General features: G+C 47.2%; 1 protein-coding gene across 2 annotated transcripts; it reads left to right on the top strand.

The window, feature by feature from the left end:
• Positions 1–80: 80 nt before the first annotated feature.
• LOC142850758 (folate receptor alpha) lies at positions 81–14,297 on the top strand. 2 transcript variants are annotated; one of them, XM_075974667.1, is made up of 5 exons: positions 81–140; positions 6,691–6,845; positions 12,521–12,709; positions 12,845–12,980; positions 13,503–14,297. In XM_075974667.1, exons 2-5 carry the CDS (start codon positions 6,699–6,701, stop codon positions 13,781–13,783), a joined length of 753 nt encoding a protein of 250 aa, XP_075830782.1. In that variant the 5' UTR covers positions 81–140; positions 6,691–6,698; the 3' UTR covers positions 13,784–14,297. The 2 variants fall into 2 exon arrangements, with proteins under 2 accessions (XP_075830782.1, XP_075830781.1); XM_075974666.1 differs by lacking the exon at positions 81–140 and adding an exon at positions 2,440–2,596.
• Positions 14,298–20,024: the final 5,727 nt, after the last annotated feature.

Here is a 20,024-nt window from a genome sequence, read left to right as displayed (position 1 = left end):
TGGGCTTCATTCCCACTGCCTGCTCCACAGCCCCCGTCTCCTAGGCCACTAAACCTCAGCAGTCTCCAGGAACGAAAGCACGGAAAGCCTAGAGCAGAGCGGAAGCCTGAACCAGTCCTGAGAGCTGCTTCCGTTCCCAGGTATTCCGATTGTCTTCTCTTTAGGGACCACATACCCTAAGGTACCCCCGGCCTATGTTAAAAGGTTTGCTGAACTGGAAAGGCGTCCTGTATGCCTGAAGTCCAGAGAATCCAGAGGTGGACACTGAGGCCCAGATCAGAGCATGACCAGTGTTTGTCTTTTAACTGGAACTTAAGGCTCCTGCCCTTCAGCCAAGTGCTGAGTTCTTAGCTCCCAGTCCGGGGCCCCTAAGTGTTGCAGGGGGCGGTTACGGCAGGGGCGAGGTCACAGGTGGACTAATCAGAAGTGTGACTTGAAAAAGATGAGCTTGCGGAAAGCAAGGCCCAGCGGGGGAAAGAAAAAAGGGACCATTGGCTGGAAAAGATTCAAGGAGGTGGGGCTGGGGGGACTCAGCAGGAATTTGGGACATTTTAGCAATTCGGAGCTTTTAGCAGGGGGAGGGGTTTGGGGAAGGGTCAGACTTGGGTGGGTAATCCTTGCTGTTGGATTTACGCTTGCCCCTCAGCCAGGTTCCAGTTGGTCGCACATATATGAAATTGGCCATTGTGATTTTTTTCCTCTTGTGGTCCTTTGCGTCTGCTTTCCGCATGGTCAAGCAGGAGGTGGAGAGAGGTCTGGGCTGGGCCCAGCTCTCCGAGCTTTAGTCTGTGCTCCAAGCAGGCAGGGCTGTTTGACCCCGCAGGAGCTGAAGACTACACACCTGGCGCTCCAGCAGGACTGATTTCCCTGGCCTGGGCTTGGAGACCAGAGTAAGTAGATCAACAGAGGCATAGCTGGGTCCTGGAGAGAGTGACTTCAGAGAGAGAATGATTGCGATAAACCATTGGGATAAACTGGGCTGAGGCAAGGAGATTAAAAGTTCTAGGGCTGGGCGGTAGAACGAGCTCAAGATCAGCCTGGAGATTTACTAAGAGCTAGTCACGTTTCAGTGGCCGCACCTTTAAAGCCAGCAGAGGCAGGTGGGTCCCTGTTTGAGGGCAGCTTGGCCTAGAGTGAGGTCCAGATAGCCAGGGTTGTTATAGAGAGAAACCGTGTCATGAAAAACCAGAAAGAAAAAAAATTCAAAACACAAAGTTAGTTTAACAGTAGCTTAGGAGGCAGCGATCTGGTGCAGAGTAACGTTTTGTGAAGAAGAAAGAGAAAAATGCTGGAGGGGCCTCCAAGTGCAGGCTTACCCCAGCCTTGCTAAGCCGTCTGACGAGACTCCTGTCAGGACACCCAAGTTTTGGGGACTTTTTGTTTGTTTGATTTTTTTGTTGGGATCTCACCATCCCAGGCTGGCCTCAAATTTGGTATGTAATTCAAAATGACTTTGAATTTTTGATCCTCTTGCCCCTAAATTCTGAGGATCTACTACCAACTGAGCTGTTTCCAGTCCGAGGACACCAAGGTCATTTCTGTTTTTCCTGAGACAAGGAGTATTTCTCTGTATACCCTGGCTGTCCTGGATCTAGTTCTGTAAACACGCTGAGATTTACTTGCCTCTACCGAGATTAATGGTTGTGCCCAGCACACCCGGTGGGCACCATGCTCTAAGGGAAATAGGATAATATGGAGACAAGATACAGCTGGAGATGGAAAAGCCATAAGCTGAGGACATGACCGCTCCAAGGCGCTGGTGAGGGGAAGGTTGGAGACATGATTTCTCTGTGTAACAGTCCTGGCTGTCCTGGAACTCACTGTAGACCAGGCTGGCTTCGAAATCACTTGAGATCCGCCTGCCTCTGCTTCCCGAATGCTAGAATTAAAGGCTGAGCCCCCACTGCCGGCTGAGGGGAAGGTTAATTGCAGCTATGAGGCAGAGTACAGCCAGAGGACTCCAGAGAAAGGAAGCCGTAAATTGAGTATGGCTGACTGGACTGGGCGAGAGGAGAGAGCAGGAGAGCAAGGCAGGGACTAGAGGGAAGGGGATCGAGAGAGAAAGAGAAGAGAAAACAGCTGAAACACCAGGAATGACCATAAGGGAATGAGAAGGGGGAGGGATGCTCAAGAGCTAGAGAGGTTAGGGTGGGGGCTGGGTAAGCAGAGCTACCACCCGCTGGTAGCGCTCCGGCTGCTCCTGCCCAGCCTGGGAGTCAGCGGGTTTTGGTATGTTAATAGGCACCGCGGACAGCCTTTTGGCCTGAATTTCTTTTGTACTTGACAGGAAATACATTTACTTTATCAACTCTTGAATGAGACAGACTTGGAGGGAGGTGGAGAGGGTTTGTGGGAAATAAATTTGGAACATTTTAGCAATGTGCAGCATTTTGAGGGGGGCGTGGACAAGTACAGACAGTCCCTTCCGAAAATCCAGTGCCTAAAGTCAGAAGATAATAGTAAGGTGGAAGCCATGGCCCCAGCTCTGTGGGAGGGGCCAGCCTCCAGGATCTAGGCTGTCCAGCTGACTGGGAACTCCCCCAGATCACGGAGTCTCTGGGAAGGGCCTGTTGAGATAATCCTGAAAAGAAGAAAGGTGAGAAAAATCCTAGGCGGGGCTGCACTTGCTTATAGTTCCACCTCTGTAGGAGGTTATTCCTTGGGATTTCTTTTCTGTGGTCCTTTCTGTCCTGAACTCACTTTATATAGACCAGGCTGTTCTACAGGCCTGCCTCTGCCTCCTGAGCGCTGCATTAAGGGCAAGAACTACCACTGTTTGGTTTGAGTTTGGGATTTCAAGGCTAGTCTGGGCCCCTAAACAAACAACAAACAAAATTCCACAAATCTTCAGTTTATCTGCAGCTTATTAAGGTTTTTATCTTAATTGATTAATTTATTCTTCTGACCTCAGTTTTTGGTGGTGGGTCAGTCCAAACCACGGTGGGTTCCCCTCTGTCCTCTTCCCCCTGTTTTGTTTTTTGAGAGAGGGTCTCACTGTGTTATCCTTGGCTGTTCAGGAGCTCACAGAGATCTTCCTCCCTAGTGCTGGGATCAGTCTGTACCACCAAACTAAATTACTTTATTTTAAAGCTTTTATACAAAGTCATTTGGCATCAAAATCCTACTTGCCAGTCTTGTTGGTTTAAGGCACACATCTTGTGAGTTCAAGGCCAGCCTGGTCTACTTAGCAAGTTCCAGACCAACCAGGGATACATAGTGAGACCGTGACTAAAACCCAAAACAAAACAGAATTCTCTGAGTTACTTTACTGGGGCTAGAGTGCTTGCTTTATCTGAAAGGCTCCGGCTCCCAAGCCTGACAACCTGAGCTCAATCCCTGGGTTCCTTACGGTAGAAGGAAGGCATTGTGGACTGACCCTGGGTGACAAAAGACACCATGCAGACTGAGCTTGAGAGAGGAGTTTGATGAAGGGAGGGAGAGACTGGGGATGGGGTCAGAAGAGGAGAGGCCTAGCCAAAGGGAGGCAGAGCTTGTCTCCTAAAGGACCTTTGCATTGCGCACAGTGGGACTGCTTGCCACAGCCACACCTTCACACACTTGACGAAGTAAGAACGTGTGCGTACCCAAAACAAACTAGATAAATAATTGTAAAAAAAAAAAAATTTAAAGCTGGGCGGTGGTGGCGCACGCCTTTAATCCCAGCACTTGGGAGGCAGAGGCAGGTGGATCTCTGTGAGTTGGAGACCAGCCTGGTCTACAAGAGCTAGTTCCAGGACAGGCTCCAAAAACCACAGAGAAACCCTGTCTCGGAAAAAAAAAATTTTTTTAAAGAGGACTGGAGAGATGGCTCAAAGGTTAAGAGCATCTGCTGCCCTTCCAGAGGACCTGAGTTGAATTCCCAACAACCACATGGTGGCTCACAACCATCTGGAATGAGATCTGGTGCCCTCTTCTGGCCTGCAGGCATACATACAGACAGAACATTGTATACATAATAAATAAATAAATAAATCTTAAAAAAAATAAATTAGAGAAGAAAAAAAATTGACCTAAAAAAAAGGGGGTGGGGGTAAGCCAAGTGGTAGCACACACCTTCAATCCCAGCATTCAGGCAGATCTTTGTGAGTTCGAGGCCTTCCTGGTCTACAAGAGCTATATCCAGGACAGCCAGGGCTATTACACAGAGAAACCTTGGCTTTTATTTATTTCATTTATTTCTTCTTATAACACAGATTGGTGGATGTAACATGAACATCAAATCACTTTTATTAATTCTAAAACCATGTGTTTATGTATAGCAATGCAATTTATATACTTAATAAGACTATGATTGGCTGGGCGGTCGTGGCGCACGCCTTTAATCACAGCACTAGGGAGGCAGAGGCAGGAGGATCTCTGTGAGTTCAAGACCAGCCTGGTCTACAGAGCAAGTTCCGGGACAGGCTCCAAAGCTACAGAGAAACCCTGTCTAGAAAAACCAAGAAAAAAAGAAGGCTATGATCGATATAATTAATGTAAGAAGAGAGATAATTAATGTATTTAAAACAGGATCTGTTAACCCCACCAGGAGAGAGTAAGACCACTGCCACAATTTTTGAACCAAATTTGGAGCAAACTTTATTAAATTATGATAGCCCGATGGACACTGTCCAGATTCATACCCAGAGTATGGCCCTGAATCACATTAGATAGGGTCTTTATTTATTTTTTATTTATTTATTTATTTTTTGTTTTTTCGAGACAGGGTTTCTCTGTGGTTTTGGAGCCTGTCCTGGAACTAGCTCTTGTAGACCAGGCTGGTCTCGAACTCACAGAGATCCTCCTGCCTCTGCCTCCCTAGTGCTGGGATTAAAGGCATGTGCCACCACCGCCCGGCTTAGATAGGGTCTTAAAAAGGCAAGAACCCCCAAGGCTATGTACTTCTGCCTTTGTCCAGTTAGGGGCCAGCACATGTCCTGAAGTACTTCCAGTCTAAGTGCATCGCTCCCTGTGTGGTGACTGGGCAGCCAGACTTGTCCTACTTAAACTACACAGCTACTCCTCAACTCCAAAAGTTATCTGTCCTTGGGCAAGTGGGGCTTACAGGGTAGAGGTAGTTTGTTTTATAGATCCCTTAAACACGATAATTTAAGTTTAAAATTGAGGGAAGGAGAGACAGTTCATACATTAAGATAGTGTTATGACTGAGTTAATTACTCCCCCCCACAAAGAAACTCCTTGGAACTGGATTCCAATGCAAAGCACAAGAGGGTTTTTAATATACAGACTTGAGCGAGTATGGGCCACACCACCACACCAATGCCCGTGAGGGAAGAGCAGCTCTGAGCCAGGCAGGGGAGTTCATGTCCTGTGTTTAGGATTGGGTAAGGAGGGCATAGGGAAGGTAGCCATGGGTCAGTTTTGGGTGTGAAACACTACCAAAGAGCCGTTCTTAACAGACAAGGTATCTGCAAGGACAGTGTGCCTCCTAGGAACATCTATCTAGACCTCATTAAACTTTATGGCCCTGTTTCCTAGCTCCTAATTGGCTATTTCTAAGGTATCCATTTAAATTCTGCTATCACAGCAATTTCTGGAGCTGAGATTGGCCCCCACTCATTATGTAGCTTAAGATGAAGCCCTTCTTTAAAATGGAGTTTGCAAAGTCAGGGCCTCACAATAGCACTGGCTGCTCTTTCCAGAGGACCCACGTGAGATTCACATGGTGGCTCATAACCATCTCTAACCCCATCCCAGGGGATCTTATGTCCTTTTCTGCCCTCTGCACCTCTGCATGCATGCTGTGATGAACATACATGCAGCCAAAGCACTCATACACATAAAAATAAATTATTTCTATTTATTGTTTTTTTTTAAAGACGGGGTTTCTTAGTAGCTTTGGAGCCTGTCCTGGAACTAGCTCTTGTAGACCAGGCTGGACTCACAGAGTGCTGGGATTAAAGGCATGTGTCACCACTGCCCGGCAAAATAAAAAAAAAAATTAAAAATTATTTTTTAGAGTGGGTCAATGTGACAAATGCTTTTGGTGACTTTGTTGTATCTAGATACTCTGCATGTGGGCAGTGGAATTAAAGAAAGGCCAGCACTCTCAGTCACTGCTTCAGTGGAATAACACATTCTCGATTCTTTGATAATGCAAAAGTGGTTCTCGCTCCTTCAGTGTACAGTTGAGTTCACAGATATCTGGGAGTGAGGGAGAGTATAATGAAGCTGAAGATAGGGAAAAAATTAGCTTTCTATCCTCCTTCAGGATTTACCTTCTTCTGGCTACCTCCTGTCTCACCATCTAGGTTTTGTTTTATTTTGGTTTTTGTGGATTTTCAAAACAGAGTTTCTCTGTGTAGCCCTGGCTGTCCTGGAGCTAGCTCTGTAGACCAGGCTAGCCCCCGTCTCCCAAGCACTGGGTTTAAAGGTGTACAACACCACCTCCCTGCAGCCAGCATCACTTTTTATCAAATCTTAGAAAATTTCAGCTCCGAAACATTTGCCTCCAAGGACTTCAAGTATGGGAGTGGGCAGACTCTAATGGTTTTTGCAAATAGCCATCTCTTGTTTTTGCATTGCCTTGTTTGAGTCTCACTGAAATCGAAAAGGCCCAGGCGAGTGACTGTCTCCAGGGCGTCTGGGAAGACTGAGAAGAGGAGGTGACACACTGTCCATGAGAGCAGGTACCGCCCACTGGAGCTGAGCACACTCGTGGAGGTGCTCTGACCATAGCTCTCCCCGCAGGGTCTGCCATGGCTCACCTGATGACAACACAGTTGCTGCTCCTGCTGATCTGGGTGCCCGAGTGTGCCCGGGCCAGAACTGAGCTGCTCAATGTTTGCATGGATGCCAAACACCACAAAGAGAAACCAGGCCCCGAGGACAATTTACACAACCAGGTAGGACCAGGGGTGAGGCCTGGCGTGACATGGGGCTGGTCAGGAGAGGGAGGTGTTTAGCCCCGGTCTATGGTGGAGGAGACCTCTGCTCTCTGGAACGTGGGTGACTTTAACTGTACATATTGGCTGTCAATCGGCACTGTAATGCTAGTCGCTCATCTTGGGAGCTTGCATAAACAAGGAAGTCAGCTCAGGGAGAAGTTTGGGAAATGAACAGGCAGACCATTGTGGTAGTTTTAAGTGTAGGTTGAGGAAGATTCCTCTGGGCTCTCAGGGAAGAGGCTGTGTGCTGCTAACAGTTGCTCTTTTCGGTCATAGCGATGAGACTGGTTGATAAGCAACTGGAGTCGGGCATCTAGAAAACATCTGGACTAGCCCTCGCCCATGCTGGGCTGTGCTGTAACAGATGTTTGCCATAACCCATTTATTATCCAAAACCACCTAAGCATTTAGTACAGTAAGTACAATGCAGCTGTAAAGTAAAACAACAGAAGGTCAGCTCCTGGGGTGTCTGAGACAGGAGGACAGTCCGACCCTGACACTTTACAGTCAGGACCGTGTCTCAAAAAAAGCCAAAACTAAGGACCAGAGAGCTGGCTTTTACAGAATACCTATCATCCCCATAGTGGTTAACAACCATCCATAACTCTAGTTCCAGGGGTGCAGGGCCCTCTTCTGAATCTGCAGGCACCAGGCATGCAGAGGTCACATGTAAAACACCTAAAGTAAATAACATTGATAAATGAATAAACAAATACATAGGGCTGGGATGTAGCTTAGTTGATAAAATACCTGCATAGCATTCTAAATAGAATCCCTAGCACTACATAAAACCAGCTGTAAACTGAGCGGTGGTGAAGCATGCCTTTAATCCCAGCACTCAGGAGGCCTAGGTCGGCAGATCTGTGTGTTCTAGGCCAGCCTGGTCTACAGACTGAGTTCCAAGACAGCCAGGGCTACACAGAGAAACCCCGTCTAAAAAAGAGAAAGAAATAAACCAAAAAACTGCTTGTATTGGTAACTATAATCTGGAGGGGTGGAGGCAGGGCAATCAGAAGTTGAAGGTTATCCTCAGCTACATAGCGAGTTCATTGTCAACCTGGAATACATGAAACCCCATCAAGAAAGAAAGGGAAAAAGACAGAGAAAGAAAAACAATTTTGGGCAGGGTGGGGTGTGGCAATGACAGGGTTTTACCATGTAATTATGGCTGACCTGAAACTCAGTTCTGCCTACCTCCTGAGTCCTGGGAGTGAAGGTGAGAGCTACCACACCAGAGAGACATTGTAAAAAGCAAAAGGAAAGCAATGTGCACTGCTTCCTTCAACATAAATGGACATCTTGACTCTGTGATGAGAGCCGCCACAGTTCTATTCTTTTTATGGGTATTTTGTGTGTATGTCTGTGCACCAAGTGCAGTTCCTGCAAAGGCCAGAAGGTAGCATTGGATTCTCCATAACTGGAGTTACAGATGGTTGTATCAGCTTCCATGTGGGTGCTGGGAGCCAACCCAGGTCCTCTGCAAGAACAGCAATGCTCTTAACTGCTGAGCCCTATTTCATGCTTTCTGTTTTTTAATAACATTTTAAAATTTATTCTTTGAGAATTTCATACGTGCATTTTGATCCTATCTGACACCCTCCCTTTTGTTCTCCATCTATTTTGTTGTTGTTGTTGTTGTTGTTGTTGGGTTTTTGGTTTTTGAGACAGGCTTTCTCTGTTTAGCCCTGGCTGTCCTGGAACTCACTCTGTAGACACCACCATTGCCTGGCTCCTTTTCTTTTCTTTCTTTCTTTCTTTCTTTTTTTAAGATTTATTCATTTATTAAGTTTACAGTATTCTGTCTGCATGTATGCCCACAGGCCAGAAGAGGGCACCAGATCTTACTACAGATGGTTGTGAGCCATGTGGTTGCTGGGAATTGAACTCACAACCTCTGGAAGAGCAGTCAATGCTCTTAAGGGCTGAGCCATCTCTCCAGCCACCTCCTTTTCTTTATAATAATGTTGCTGCCCATATACATAGAGCGTGAGGTCATTCACTGGCTCATGGTCAACCTACCATGAACCACACTCTTAAAACCGAATGTTCCCTGGGAGCCACCACTGTCAGTAGCTCCTCAGCAAGGGATGAGAAGGCTCCTCTGGCCTTCCCTTATCCATGCTGGTGCTGGTATCTTGTGTGTTGTGTTGTGTTTTGTCTGTGAGACAGAATCTCACATGTAGCCTCCACTGGCCTGGTACTCAACATGTAGACCAGGCTGGATTCCTGAGTGCTGGAATTAAAGGTGGTCCCCTCTACACCTGGTGCAGCTATTTTGAATCACTGTTGCTAGTTTAGACTGCGCAGTGGCTACCTTGAGCAGTAACTTACTAACTTATTCAACCTTTTACTTTTTTCTTTTTCTTAATTTATTTTTGTCACTTGGAAGGCAGAAGCAGATGGATCTCTGAGTTTGAGGTCAGTTTGGTCTACATGGCAAGTTCTATACAGTGAGACCCTCTTTCAGAATAAGGAAGTCTTGTTTTTATTCACACCTAGGTGTCCTTGGGAACGAACACCACAGGTCGTGAGTGCTCCTGGAGACCAGAGCAAGGCCTGAGAGTCTCTGCAGCTGGGGTCGCAGACGGGTTTTCTTAGGATGTGGTGTTGGGCCGAAGACTCTTGACTGCTGAGTCATCTCTAACTTTTAATTTTTTTTTTAAAACTAGGCCTTTAGGGGGCTGGAGAGATGGCTCAGTGGTTAAGAGCATTGCCTGCTCTTCCAAAGGTCCTGAGTTCAATTCCCAGCAACCACATGGTGGCTCACAACCATCTGGAATGAGGTCTGGTGCCCTCTTCTGGCCTGCAGACATACACACAGACAGAATATTGTATACATAATAATTAAATAAATATTTAAAAAAAAAAAACAAAAAAAACTAGGCCTTTAATTCTAGTACTGTGAGGGGTAGAGGAGGGCAGAGCTCTGAGAGTTCAAATCAGCATGATCTACATAGCAAGCTCCAGGGCTTCATAGAGAGAGGCCTTTCTCAAAAATAAACGAAATGAACAAAACAACAACAAAATTGTTTTGAATGTGTTTTTTAAAACTTTGCATTGGGCGATGGTGGTGCTCACCTTAAATCCTAGCACTTGGGAGGCAGAGGCAGATAGATCTCTGTGAGTTCCAGGACAGCCATGGCTGTTACACCAGGAAGAAAAAAAAATCTGTGGGGTTTTTTGTTGTTGTTTATTTGTTTTGTTTGTTTGTTTTATTTTTCAGAGTGGCAAAATTTGCCAGGCAGTGGTGGCACACGCCTTTAATTTCAGCACTCAGGAGGCAAGCGGATCTCTGTGACTTCGAGGCCAGCCGGGTCTCCACAGTGAGATCCAGCTAGCCTTGTTACACAGAGAAACCCTGACTCAAAAAACATACCCAAACAAAACAAAACAAAAAGATTGGCAAAATTTATGTTAAACAAAAGCAAAAGATCTGAATAATGAGTGTTGGTCCTGAACGGGGAACATAGCTGGAGTGAGTGAAGTCGTTTCCTGTGTAGTGATGCAAATAAAAATAGTGTAGACCTTAGACTAGAGAAGCCCTGTCTTGAAAAGCAAACAAACAAATCTTTAAAAATAAAAAGCAAAATAAAAAACAAAAACCTTTGGGTACTAAGTTTTCAAGGCCAAGTGTCTTCTTCCCTTGCCGATCAGTTTACGTCAGGTAAATCCTCCAGGCTTCTGTCATTTCCTTCAGCGAGGTCTAACCTGACCATCTGGTTGCACAGCAAGTCCAAATGCCTTTATATTGCCTTTATTTATTTTCCTGAAGCAGTTGGCATGTTGTTGTTTTTTTTTTTTTATCATTTTATCCCTTATCTCCTCCTGGCTTAGCTTGGATAGGGGCTTATAGCGAAGTCAAGTGAACTAAAACCTGGGTGTGATGCCTGCCAGCCTTGGAATGTTAGACCCCTCTGTGAGTACTGGGTTAGCCCGGTCAGTCTGGGAGTGTTAGAGTGTTAGACCCGACTGTGAGTGCTGGGTTAGCCCGGTCAGTCTGGGAGTGTTAGCCTGGTCAGTCTGGGAGTGTTAGAGTGTTAGACCCGTCTGTGGGTGCTGGGTTAGCCCGGTCAGTCTGGGAGTGTTAGAGTGTTAGACCCGACTGTGAGTGCTGGGTTAGCCCGGTCAGTCTGGGAGTGTTAGAGTGTTAGACCCGTCTGTGGGTGCTGGGTTAGCCTGGTCAGTCTGGGAGTGTTAGACCCGACTGTGAGTGCTGGGTTAGCCTGGTCAGTCTGGGAGTGTTAGAGTGTTAGACCCGACTGTGAGTGCTGGGTTAGCCTGGTCAGTCTGGGAGTGTTAGACCCGTCTGGGAGTGCTAGGTTAGCCTGGTGTTTATGGTGAATTCAACTCACCAGGGTTACATGGCGAGAACCTGGCTTAAAAAATAAAGGCTGGAATTGCTGTCTAGCCTTAGTCAATAAACCTGTAGGACTTTTAACATTAAAAATAAAAAAAAAAAAAAAAATAAAGGCTGGATGTAGAGAAAGCTGGGTGTAGCAGCTGTAATCAACACTTGAGAGGTAGCCGTGAGAAATAAAAGCGTTCAAAGTCGTTCTTGGACTCTGAGGCTTTGTCTCAGAAGAACAGGCCTAGGGAGAGGGTACTTGGCTCTCAAACAGGAGGACCTGAGCTTAATCCCTAGAATTAAGTAAAAATGCCAAGCAGGAGGCAGAAGCAATGTGGTTATAGCTCCCGCACGAGAAGATACAGACAAGTGAGTCCTCGTGCTTAACAGCAGTTAATGGAGCTTAACCTGTGATTTCCAGGCCTCCAAGGAGGCAGACAGACTGCCTGAGGTTTCCAGGCCTCCAAGGAGGCAGACAGACTGCCTGAGGTTGTCTTCTGACCTCTGCACATGCACACAGAAGCGGGTGTGCACAGGAAAAGAAAACTGAAAGAAACAATAAATGTTAACTAATGATTTTTTTATTTTTTGAGACAGGGTTTCTCTGTTATAGCTCTGCTGTCCTGGAATTGACACTGTAGAACAGGCAGGCCTTGAACCTGCCTCTTTCTGATCTAACTGCCTCTGGCTCCTGAAAGTTGGACTAAGGGTGTGCCCTACCACACCCAGTGTGAATTGGTGAATTTTTAAAATTTTTATTTTTATTTTATGTTTGCTTGCACGTATGCATGTATATGCATCATCTTTGTGTTTGGTGCCCAGGAAGGCCAGAAGAGGGCATCAGATCCCTTAAAATAAACAACCATGTACCCACAGGGAAACTAAACCCTAGTGTTCTACAAGGGCAGAAAGTGTTCTCCAGGTCTTGGGAGTTAATGACTTTTGTAAGGATTGTACCTCTTGGGCTTCTTCGGTCAGTCAGGGCTCAACAGCAAGTTTCCCTGAATGATTGACTAGGCAACCAAGGAGTTACCAAGGGCTGGGCTGGGTGGTGGTACTGTCTTTAATCCCAACATTTGGAAGGCAGGGGCAGGCAGATCTCTGTGAGTTGTGAGTTCGACTCCAGCCTGGTCTACACAGTGAGTTCCAGGACAGCCAGGGCTGTTACACAAGAGAAACCCTGTCTCGAAAAACCAAAAACAAACAAACAAACAAACGTGCAAGGCTGCATGTGGAATATTCTGTCTGTGCTGGTCATGGACTTAGCCCTGTATCTCCCGCCATACAGTGCAGTCCCTGGAAGAAGAATTCCTGCTGCACCGCAAACACAAGCCGGGAAGCTCACAAGGACATTTCCTACCTGTACCGATTCAACTGGGACCACTGTGGAAAGATGCCATCGAAATGCAAACGACACTTTATCCAAGACACCTGCCTCTATGAGTGTTCTCCTAACTTGGGACCGTGGACCCAGCAGGTATGAGTGTCCCCCAAAGCCAACAGGGCAGCTGCGCTCTCTAAATATCTCTACAGGGTCTGCCTCCCACACCAGGTCTACTCAGGCTGCAGTTCTGAGGCTCCTGAGCTCAAAACCTTCTTCATCGTCTTGCAGGTGGACCAGAGCTGGCGCAAAGAACGAATCCTTGATGTCCCCCTGTGCAGAGACGACTGTCAGCAATGGTGGGAGGACTGCCGTGCCTCTCTCACCTGCAAGAGCAACTGGCACAAGGGGTGGAACTGGACTTCCGGTAAGGAGTAGTGGGCGGGAGGGGAGGGGCTGGACCTCTGGCAAGGAGTACGTGGGCGGGAGGGTGGGGGCTGCACCTCGGGTAAGGAGTATGTGGGTGGGTGGAGTGGGGGCTGGACCTCGGGTAAGGAGTAGTGGGCGGGAGGGGTGAGGGGCTGCACCTCCTGTAAGGAGTAGTGGACAGGAGGGGAGGGGCTGGACCTCTGGCAAGGAGTACATGGGCGTGGGCAGGAGGTGGGGGCTGTGCCTCCGGTAAGGAGTACTTGGGCAGGAGAGGTGGGGGCTGGACCGTGGTTAAGGAGTATGTGGGCGGGAGGGGTGGGAGGGTGGAGGCCGGACCACGAGTAAGGAGTAAGTGGGCGGGAGGTGGGGGCTGCACCTCGGGTAAGGAGTACGTGGGCGTGGGCGTGGACGGTAGGGATGGGGCTGGGCAACTCCTGTGTGAAGATCTGGGGTTCTGACGCTGGCACAACCAGAGATAATTCTAGGCACGGTGGCTAAAAGTCTTCCATGATTTCTCTAGGGTACAACCAGTGCCCTGTGGGGGCGTCTTGCCAACCCTTCACCTTCTATTTCCCTACACCTGCTACTCTGTGTGAGGAAATCTGGAGCCACTCCTACAAACTCAGCAACTACAGCCGAGGGAGCGGCCGCTGCATCCAGATGTGGTTCGACCCAGCCCAAGGCAACCCTAACGAGGAGGTGGCGAGGTTCTATGCTGAGGCTATGGGTGGAGCTGAGCTTCACAGGGCCTGGCTACTAGTGTGCAGCCTGTCCTTAATGCTGCTCTGGGTGTTCAGCTGAGTCCATTCCTCTTCTGATGCCTGGGGAGCTCCCTGCCTGGCTTAGCCTCTCACCTCCTAGCCTTCTTTGTGGTGGGACCTCAGACAGCCTGCTTAAATAAACCAGACATTCAAAATCTGTCTTAAATTATTTGGGTGTGAATTGGAATATAATTATTTTGCCTCCTCCTTCCCACTGATTGAAGTTGTTTAAATTTGGTTAGTTCCCTGTTCTGACATTTTCTGTGGGCTACTCAGACAGACTTTATTTTCCTAAGCCTTGCCATGTTCCTAGTTCTTGACTTCATTTTTCATATGAACCCTAATTTATATCCAAGCCCAGGATTTTGCCTCATTTATTTATTTATTGTTTTTTGAGACAGGGTTTCTCTGTATAGCTGTCTGTCCTGGAACTTGCTTCGTAGACCAGACTGACCCACAACTCACAGAGATCCACCTGCCTCCCAAGTGCTGGGAGTAAAGGTGTGTGCCAATACATTGGCTAAGGATTTTGCCATTTTAAATCGAACCCCAGCAGGACTAACCACTCAGTGATGTACTCATCTCTCTAATCAAAGAGCAGAAAATGAGAGGGTCCCGCAGGTTCTACACTTGATCTTAGCCGAAGGTCCAGAGGTGATCCCAGCTTGTCATATGAATCTGTGGGGAGAAGGAAAGAAGAGAGCCGTACCCTCCTTACTGTCTTAGATTTTATTTTGAGACAGGGTCTCACTAGCCCAAGTTAGCCTTGAATTCATCTTGAGCTACAGATCCTCCTGTCTCTATAAGTATTGGGATTACAAGTACCACACCTGAGCACCTGAGCTAGGCAATGCCAGCACACGCCTTTAATCCCAGCACTTGGGGCTGGAGAGATGGCTCAGTAGTTAAGAGTACTGACTGCTCTTCCAGAAGACCTGGGTTCAATTTCCAGCACCCACATGGCAGTTCACAACTGTCTGAAGATCCAGTTCCAGGGGATCTGACACCTTCACACTAGTGCACATAAAAAAAAGTTAAATAAACCATAAAAATATTTAAAAAAATAAATAAATCCCAGCACTTGGGAGGCAGAGGCAGGTGAAATTGCTTGATGTACAGGGTGAGTTCCAGGACAGCTAGGGCTATTACAGAGAAAACCTGTCTCCAAGAACAAAACAGATATATACGACACTGGACTTTGAAATTTTAAAGTTTGGGGCTGGAGAGATGGCTCAGAGGTTAAGAGCACTGACTGTTCTTCCAGAGGTCCTGAGTTCAATTCCCAGCAACCACATGGTGGCTCACAACCATCTGTAATGAGACCTGGCGCCCCCTTCTGGCTTGTAGGCACACGTGGAAAGAATGCTATACACATAATATAATATAATAAATAAATAAATATTAAAAAAAAAAGAAATTTTAAAGTTTGTTTCTCATTTATTATTAGTGTGTACTATGTGTGTATATGGTGTGTGTGTGTCCCCATCCTTGCTAGGGTGCTCATGTGAGAAGAGTTACAAGAACCTCTGGATGCTGAGAAATGAACACAGGTCCTCTGGAAGAGCAACCGGAGCTCTAAACTGCTGAGTCACCTTCCAGCCTTGTCTGTGGAGGTTTGAAGGAGAATGGCCCTCTTAGGTTCACATAGATGAATCCTCAGCACCCAGGAGTGGAACTCTTTGATAGGACTGGGAGGTGTGGCCTTGCTGGAGGAAGTATGTGCTCCTGGGGGTAGGCTTTGAGGTTTCAAAAGCCCATGTTAGGCCCAGTTCTCTTTTTCTTGGTCTGTGGATCAGGATGTGACTCTCAGCTCCAGCTCCAGCACCATGTCTGCCTGCCCCCATGTTCCCTGCCATGATGATAATGGACTGACCCTCTGAAACTGTAAGCAAGTCCCCAATTAAATGTTTTCCCTTATAAGAGTTGCCTTAGTCAGGGTGTCTCTTCACAGCAATAGAACAGTGACTAAGACATTAGCATCTCCATGAATCTGGAGTTCACCAGCAGTGAACTCCCAGGCTCCACCTGTCCCCACTCCCCAGGAGACACTACAGGCACCAACTCAGCAGTCTAGCAGGAATGTGTGCGTGCAAGCCCTTCGAGACCAGAAGAGCACACTAACTCCTGGGCCGGAGTTAGAGAAGCAAGTGCTCTTAATGACCAATGCAGATTCTCCATCTCTTACGCTAACATTCCTAATATTCTAATAATACAGAAGTTTAATACAACATTTATTTCTTGATTAAGCTATTGTGTTGACTGTGGATTTTTAGGGAGCTCGTGCTACTTAACTGGGATCCCAGGGTGACAGATAAAGGTGTCCTATGGTGGGGGAGTTGGTCCTATCTTATCACACAGTGCACGAGATGAGACAAGAGAGCTTGAATTCTGGAGAAGCCCTTCATACCTCCGCCACCTACCAGTTCTTTTATTGCCAAATGAGGTAGGTCATGACCAAGCCAAAAATCCAGGAATTCTAGAAAATATCATAATCCTACTAAGTTCCAGAAGGAACAGAAAACCACCTGGTCTGTCAAACAACCCACGGCCACTACAAAGACCTTACCTCACTTCTGGAATGGTCTCCCTGACAAAATCCCCGAGGAGACAACTTAAGGGAAGACTGTGTGTTTCACTCTCTGTTTCAGGGAGTTCCATTGTTTCTGGGTTTCTGTTGAGGCAGAGAATAAGGGTGGTGGGAACACGTGGTAGAGGAAGCTGATCAATAATCTTGGTGGCCACAAACAGCAAGTGACTTCAGGGCACACTGGTGGCCCACTCCCAGCTAAGTCCCCTCCTCCTTTCCACTGCCTCCCAAGAAAGACGTTGGGTTATTTGTTTTGTAGCTTGTTTATTTCGAGATAGAGTCTCACTCTGTAGTTTTGGCTGCCCTAAAATTCACACGTAAGCCAGGTTGGCCTTGAACTCATGACAACCTTCCGTCCAACTTGTCATATGATGAATCTATCAATGGATGAATTCATTTTTAGGTCAGAGCCGTTGTGGTCTAATCCTTTCTCAGTATAACTTCTAACAGAGGTCCAAGATTTCGACATGATGTTTTTTAAACCAATTTTTATCTACTTGAGAAAAGATCTTACTAAATAGCCCTAGCTGACCTCCTTTGTTGGCCAGGCTAGTCTCAAATTTACCGAGATCTGCCTGCCTGACTCCTAGGTGCTGGGATTAGAAGTGTGCACCACCACCACCAGGCTGTTAGTCTGGTTTTTTATGTGTGTATATATGAATGCATAAATTTATATGAGTGCAGGGGGCCAGAAGAAAGGTCAGGTGCCTGGAACTGGAGTAAGAGCCCCATTGTGGCCTGGCATGTTGGGTGTGGTACTAGGAACCAAACCCCGGTCCTCTGGCTGTGTTCAGCCAATGAACTGTCTGTTGAGCTCCAACTTCTCAGTGCGATCCCACTGCAAAGGGGTAGCTCTGGGACCTGCACAAATGACTCTATCAACACGAAAAGCTCTTATAAGAAGACTAATATGGGGAGGCAGAGGGAGCCTAATCTCCGAGTTCGAAGCCAGCTGGTCCATGCAGTAAGTTCCAGGGCTGTTATAGTAAGATCTTGTCCCCCAAAATGAGAAAGAGGCCTCCTGGGGGAGGTTTGGGGTGGGGGAGGGTGGCAGTTGAGACCACTGGGGTGCGGTGGAAACAGTCCAGGAAGAACTCTGTTCCCAGAGCAGGCTCTAGACAAATCCAGTTGGGACATTTATGGGAGTTGCCTACTGACCAAGGACTTTAAAAGAGAATGTTTGTTCCAGCAGACACAAGTATAGCCTGCTAAATTGAGGGTTACAGACCAGAGCCGGGGGCAGGGTGGAGAAGACTATATTGTATGACTGACCAAAAAAAATATATATATATATGTGTGTGTGTGTGTGTGCGTGTGTGTGAAGTACATTACCCAAAATAACAGGATCTTAACCACAATCACATCTCCCTCAGTTGTTGGGTCCCTAGAGGACAGGCCTTTGCACCCCCACTTGATCTGTTTTGCACTCTTGATGTTAGTTAAAAACAGGAATCTGTTGTTTTCAGCAATGTTTCTAAGGATGTTTATCCCTAAGCCATTGAGTTATGGTGAGGAGCTTCCTGCTATCTCTGATTTGGCCTCCCCTCCCTGCTGTGAGAAAGTGGAATAAAAGGCTTGTCTGCAGAACCTGAAGTTGTGTTGCATGTTAATCCCAACTTCCCTCACTCAGAAGAACGACAGTTGCCGTGCTGGTGCGGCAAAGTGGAGGTTTCCACAGAGATCTGAGAAAGAAGGGGTAGCAGACAGGGTCGTCCTAGGCCGGTAAGGACGGATTGGGGTAAAATGGGATCCACAAGCAGTAAGAGAGACCTGATATGTCAGATAGCTAAATTGTTAGAGAAACAAGGAACCGTGGTCAAAGAGAGAACTATAGAAGATTTTTTTAAGAATATAGCTGCAACAAGCCCATGTTTTTTGACAGGTGGAGTTTTGAACATCTCCAATTGGAAACAGGAAAAAACAGATTTGCAGAAACGGCTGCGCCGGGCGGTGGTGGCGCACGCCTTTAATCCCAGCACTCGGGAGGCAGAGGCAGGCAGATCTCTGTGAGTTCGAGACCAGCCTGGTCTACAAGAGCTAGTTCCAGGACAGGCTCCAAAGCTACAGAGAAACCCTGTCTCGAAAAACAAAACAAACAAAAAAAAAAAAAAAGAAAAAAAAAGAAAGAAACGGCTGCAAAAGGAGGGTGCCGATAGTGTCCCTATATCTACCTTTTCGCTATGGCGCCTGGTTCGCGATATTCTACTTAACTGATAAAGTGAAAGTGAGACCGGAGGTCTTCGCGGCTAAAGAGATACTTGTAGAAATACAGGAGGAAGAGACTCGCCGATCCATAGGATCAGCAGAGTCACATAGGGACCAAAAGGAAATGTCAGAGGTGCCAGGGGGAACTTTGGAATCTGGTGCGGGACTAAGGCTAGCGCCAAAGTCTGCCTGCTTTTGGGCGCAAAACCAGATAGCAATAACCTCCGAGTCAGAAAATGGGGAAGGCAGCCTCAGCTCTAGTGCAGAGAATAGTTTATCTGATGAGAAAGCACAGCTAATGCAGGAAATTAAGATACTTCGGAAAAGGCTGAAGCGCTGTAAGGCAAATGATTACTTATGTGTGCCGTCAGCCCCATTTGTTTTGAATGAGGATTGGGGAAGGAGGGAGTCCCATTAGGGACTGACAGATGACAGGGAGGCCGAAGAGGGCTCAGGAAGAAGAGGAGGTGTCTGTTTTCGGCCCCGGCACACAGTTGCTCCCGTTATAGAGGTACCTGATCCTAACAATCCAGGACAGGTACTGAGACAACATGTGGCCTTGAGCTTTAAGGAGATGAAGCAATTCAAAGAGGCCGAGTCGGTATACGGCTCTCAGGCCCCATTTACTCTTGCCATGGTAGAGTCTTTTGCGGCATTGAATCTTACACCTAGTGATTGGCAGCAGCTATGCCGTGCAGTATTACCGGGAGGAGATTACTTATTGTGGAGGGGAGAATATCAAGAAAATTGCTTACAAACGGCTAGGTTAAATGCACAAGCGGGACAGGCACAGCGCAATCTAGACATGCTAACTGGAGCAGGAGTTTATGCTGACTTGGCCAATCAAATTGTGCTCAATCCTGCCTTAAATCTCCAAATAAGGCCGCGGGGGATCAGCTGTCAAAAGTTTTACAAGGGCCTTCAGAACCATTTCAGGACTATGTGGATAGGATATTGCAGTTGGCGGGGAGATTATTTGGTGATGTGACCACAGCTATGCCCATAGTTAAGCAGCTGGCATTTGAAAATTCTAATAAATATTGTAAGGAAGCTTTGAGGCCACATAAGACAAGAAGCTTAAACAAATACATTCGAATCTGCCGAGATATTGACGGGCACTTCATTCAGGGCCAGGTGATTGCCGCTGCCATCAGGCCTGGGCTAGGATCCTGAACTGGGGGTAAAACCTGCTTTAACTGTGGTGCCCTTGGACATTTTAAAAAGGAATATCCACAACTCACTCGGGGAACTACTGCCAGACCAGGAAAGTGCCCACGATGTAAAAGGGGGGTCCATTGGACAAATGATTGCATATCTAAGACAGATATAGATGGAAGGCTTCTGCCCATCCAAGGCCAACAGCAGGGAAACTGGTGGAGGGCCCTGCTCCAGGGCCCCAGAACCTCAGCGTATGGAGCAATGACACCAGGAGTCAGGGGTCCCACCCCGGCAATGGCCGTTTCCAGTTTGTTCCACAGGGCAATCCTTT

The sequence above is a fragment of the Microtus pennsylvanicus genome, chromosome 5 (assembly GCF_037038515.1).
Source record: "Microtus pennsylvanicus isolate mMicPen1 chromosome 5, mMicPen1.hap1, whole genome shotgun sequence".
Lineage (NCBI taxonomy): Eukaryota > Metazoa > Chordata > Mammalia > Rodentia > Cricetidae > Microtus > Microtus pennsylvanicus.
The sequence above is the reverse complement of the archived record's forward strand: the minus strand, read 5'-3'. Positions and strand labels throughout refer to the sequence as shown.

Bases quoted from the DNA above. Each gene is read 5' to 3' on its own strand.
- LOC142850758 (XM_075974667.1), top strand. From the start codon at position 6,699: ATGGCTCACCTGATGACAACACAGTTGCTGCTCCTGCTGATCTGGGTG. The intron at 12,710-12,844 runs GTATGAGTGTCC...ATCGTCTTGCAG, and splicing joins TGGGACCGTGGACCCAGCAG to GTGGACCAGAGCTGGCGCAA. The intron at 12,981-13,502 runs GTAAGGAGTAGT...TGATTTCTCTAG, and splicing joins GGGGTGGAACTGGACTTCCG to GGTACAACCAGTGCCCTGTG.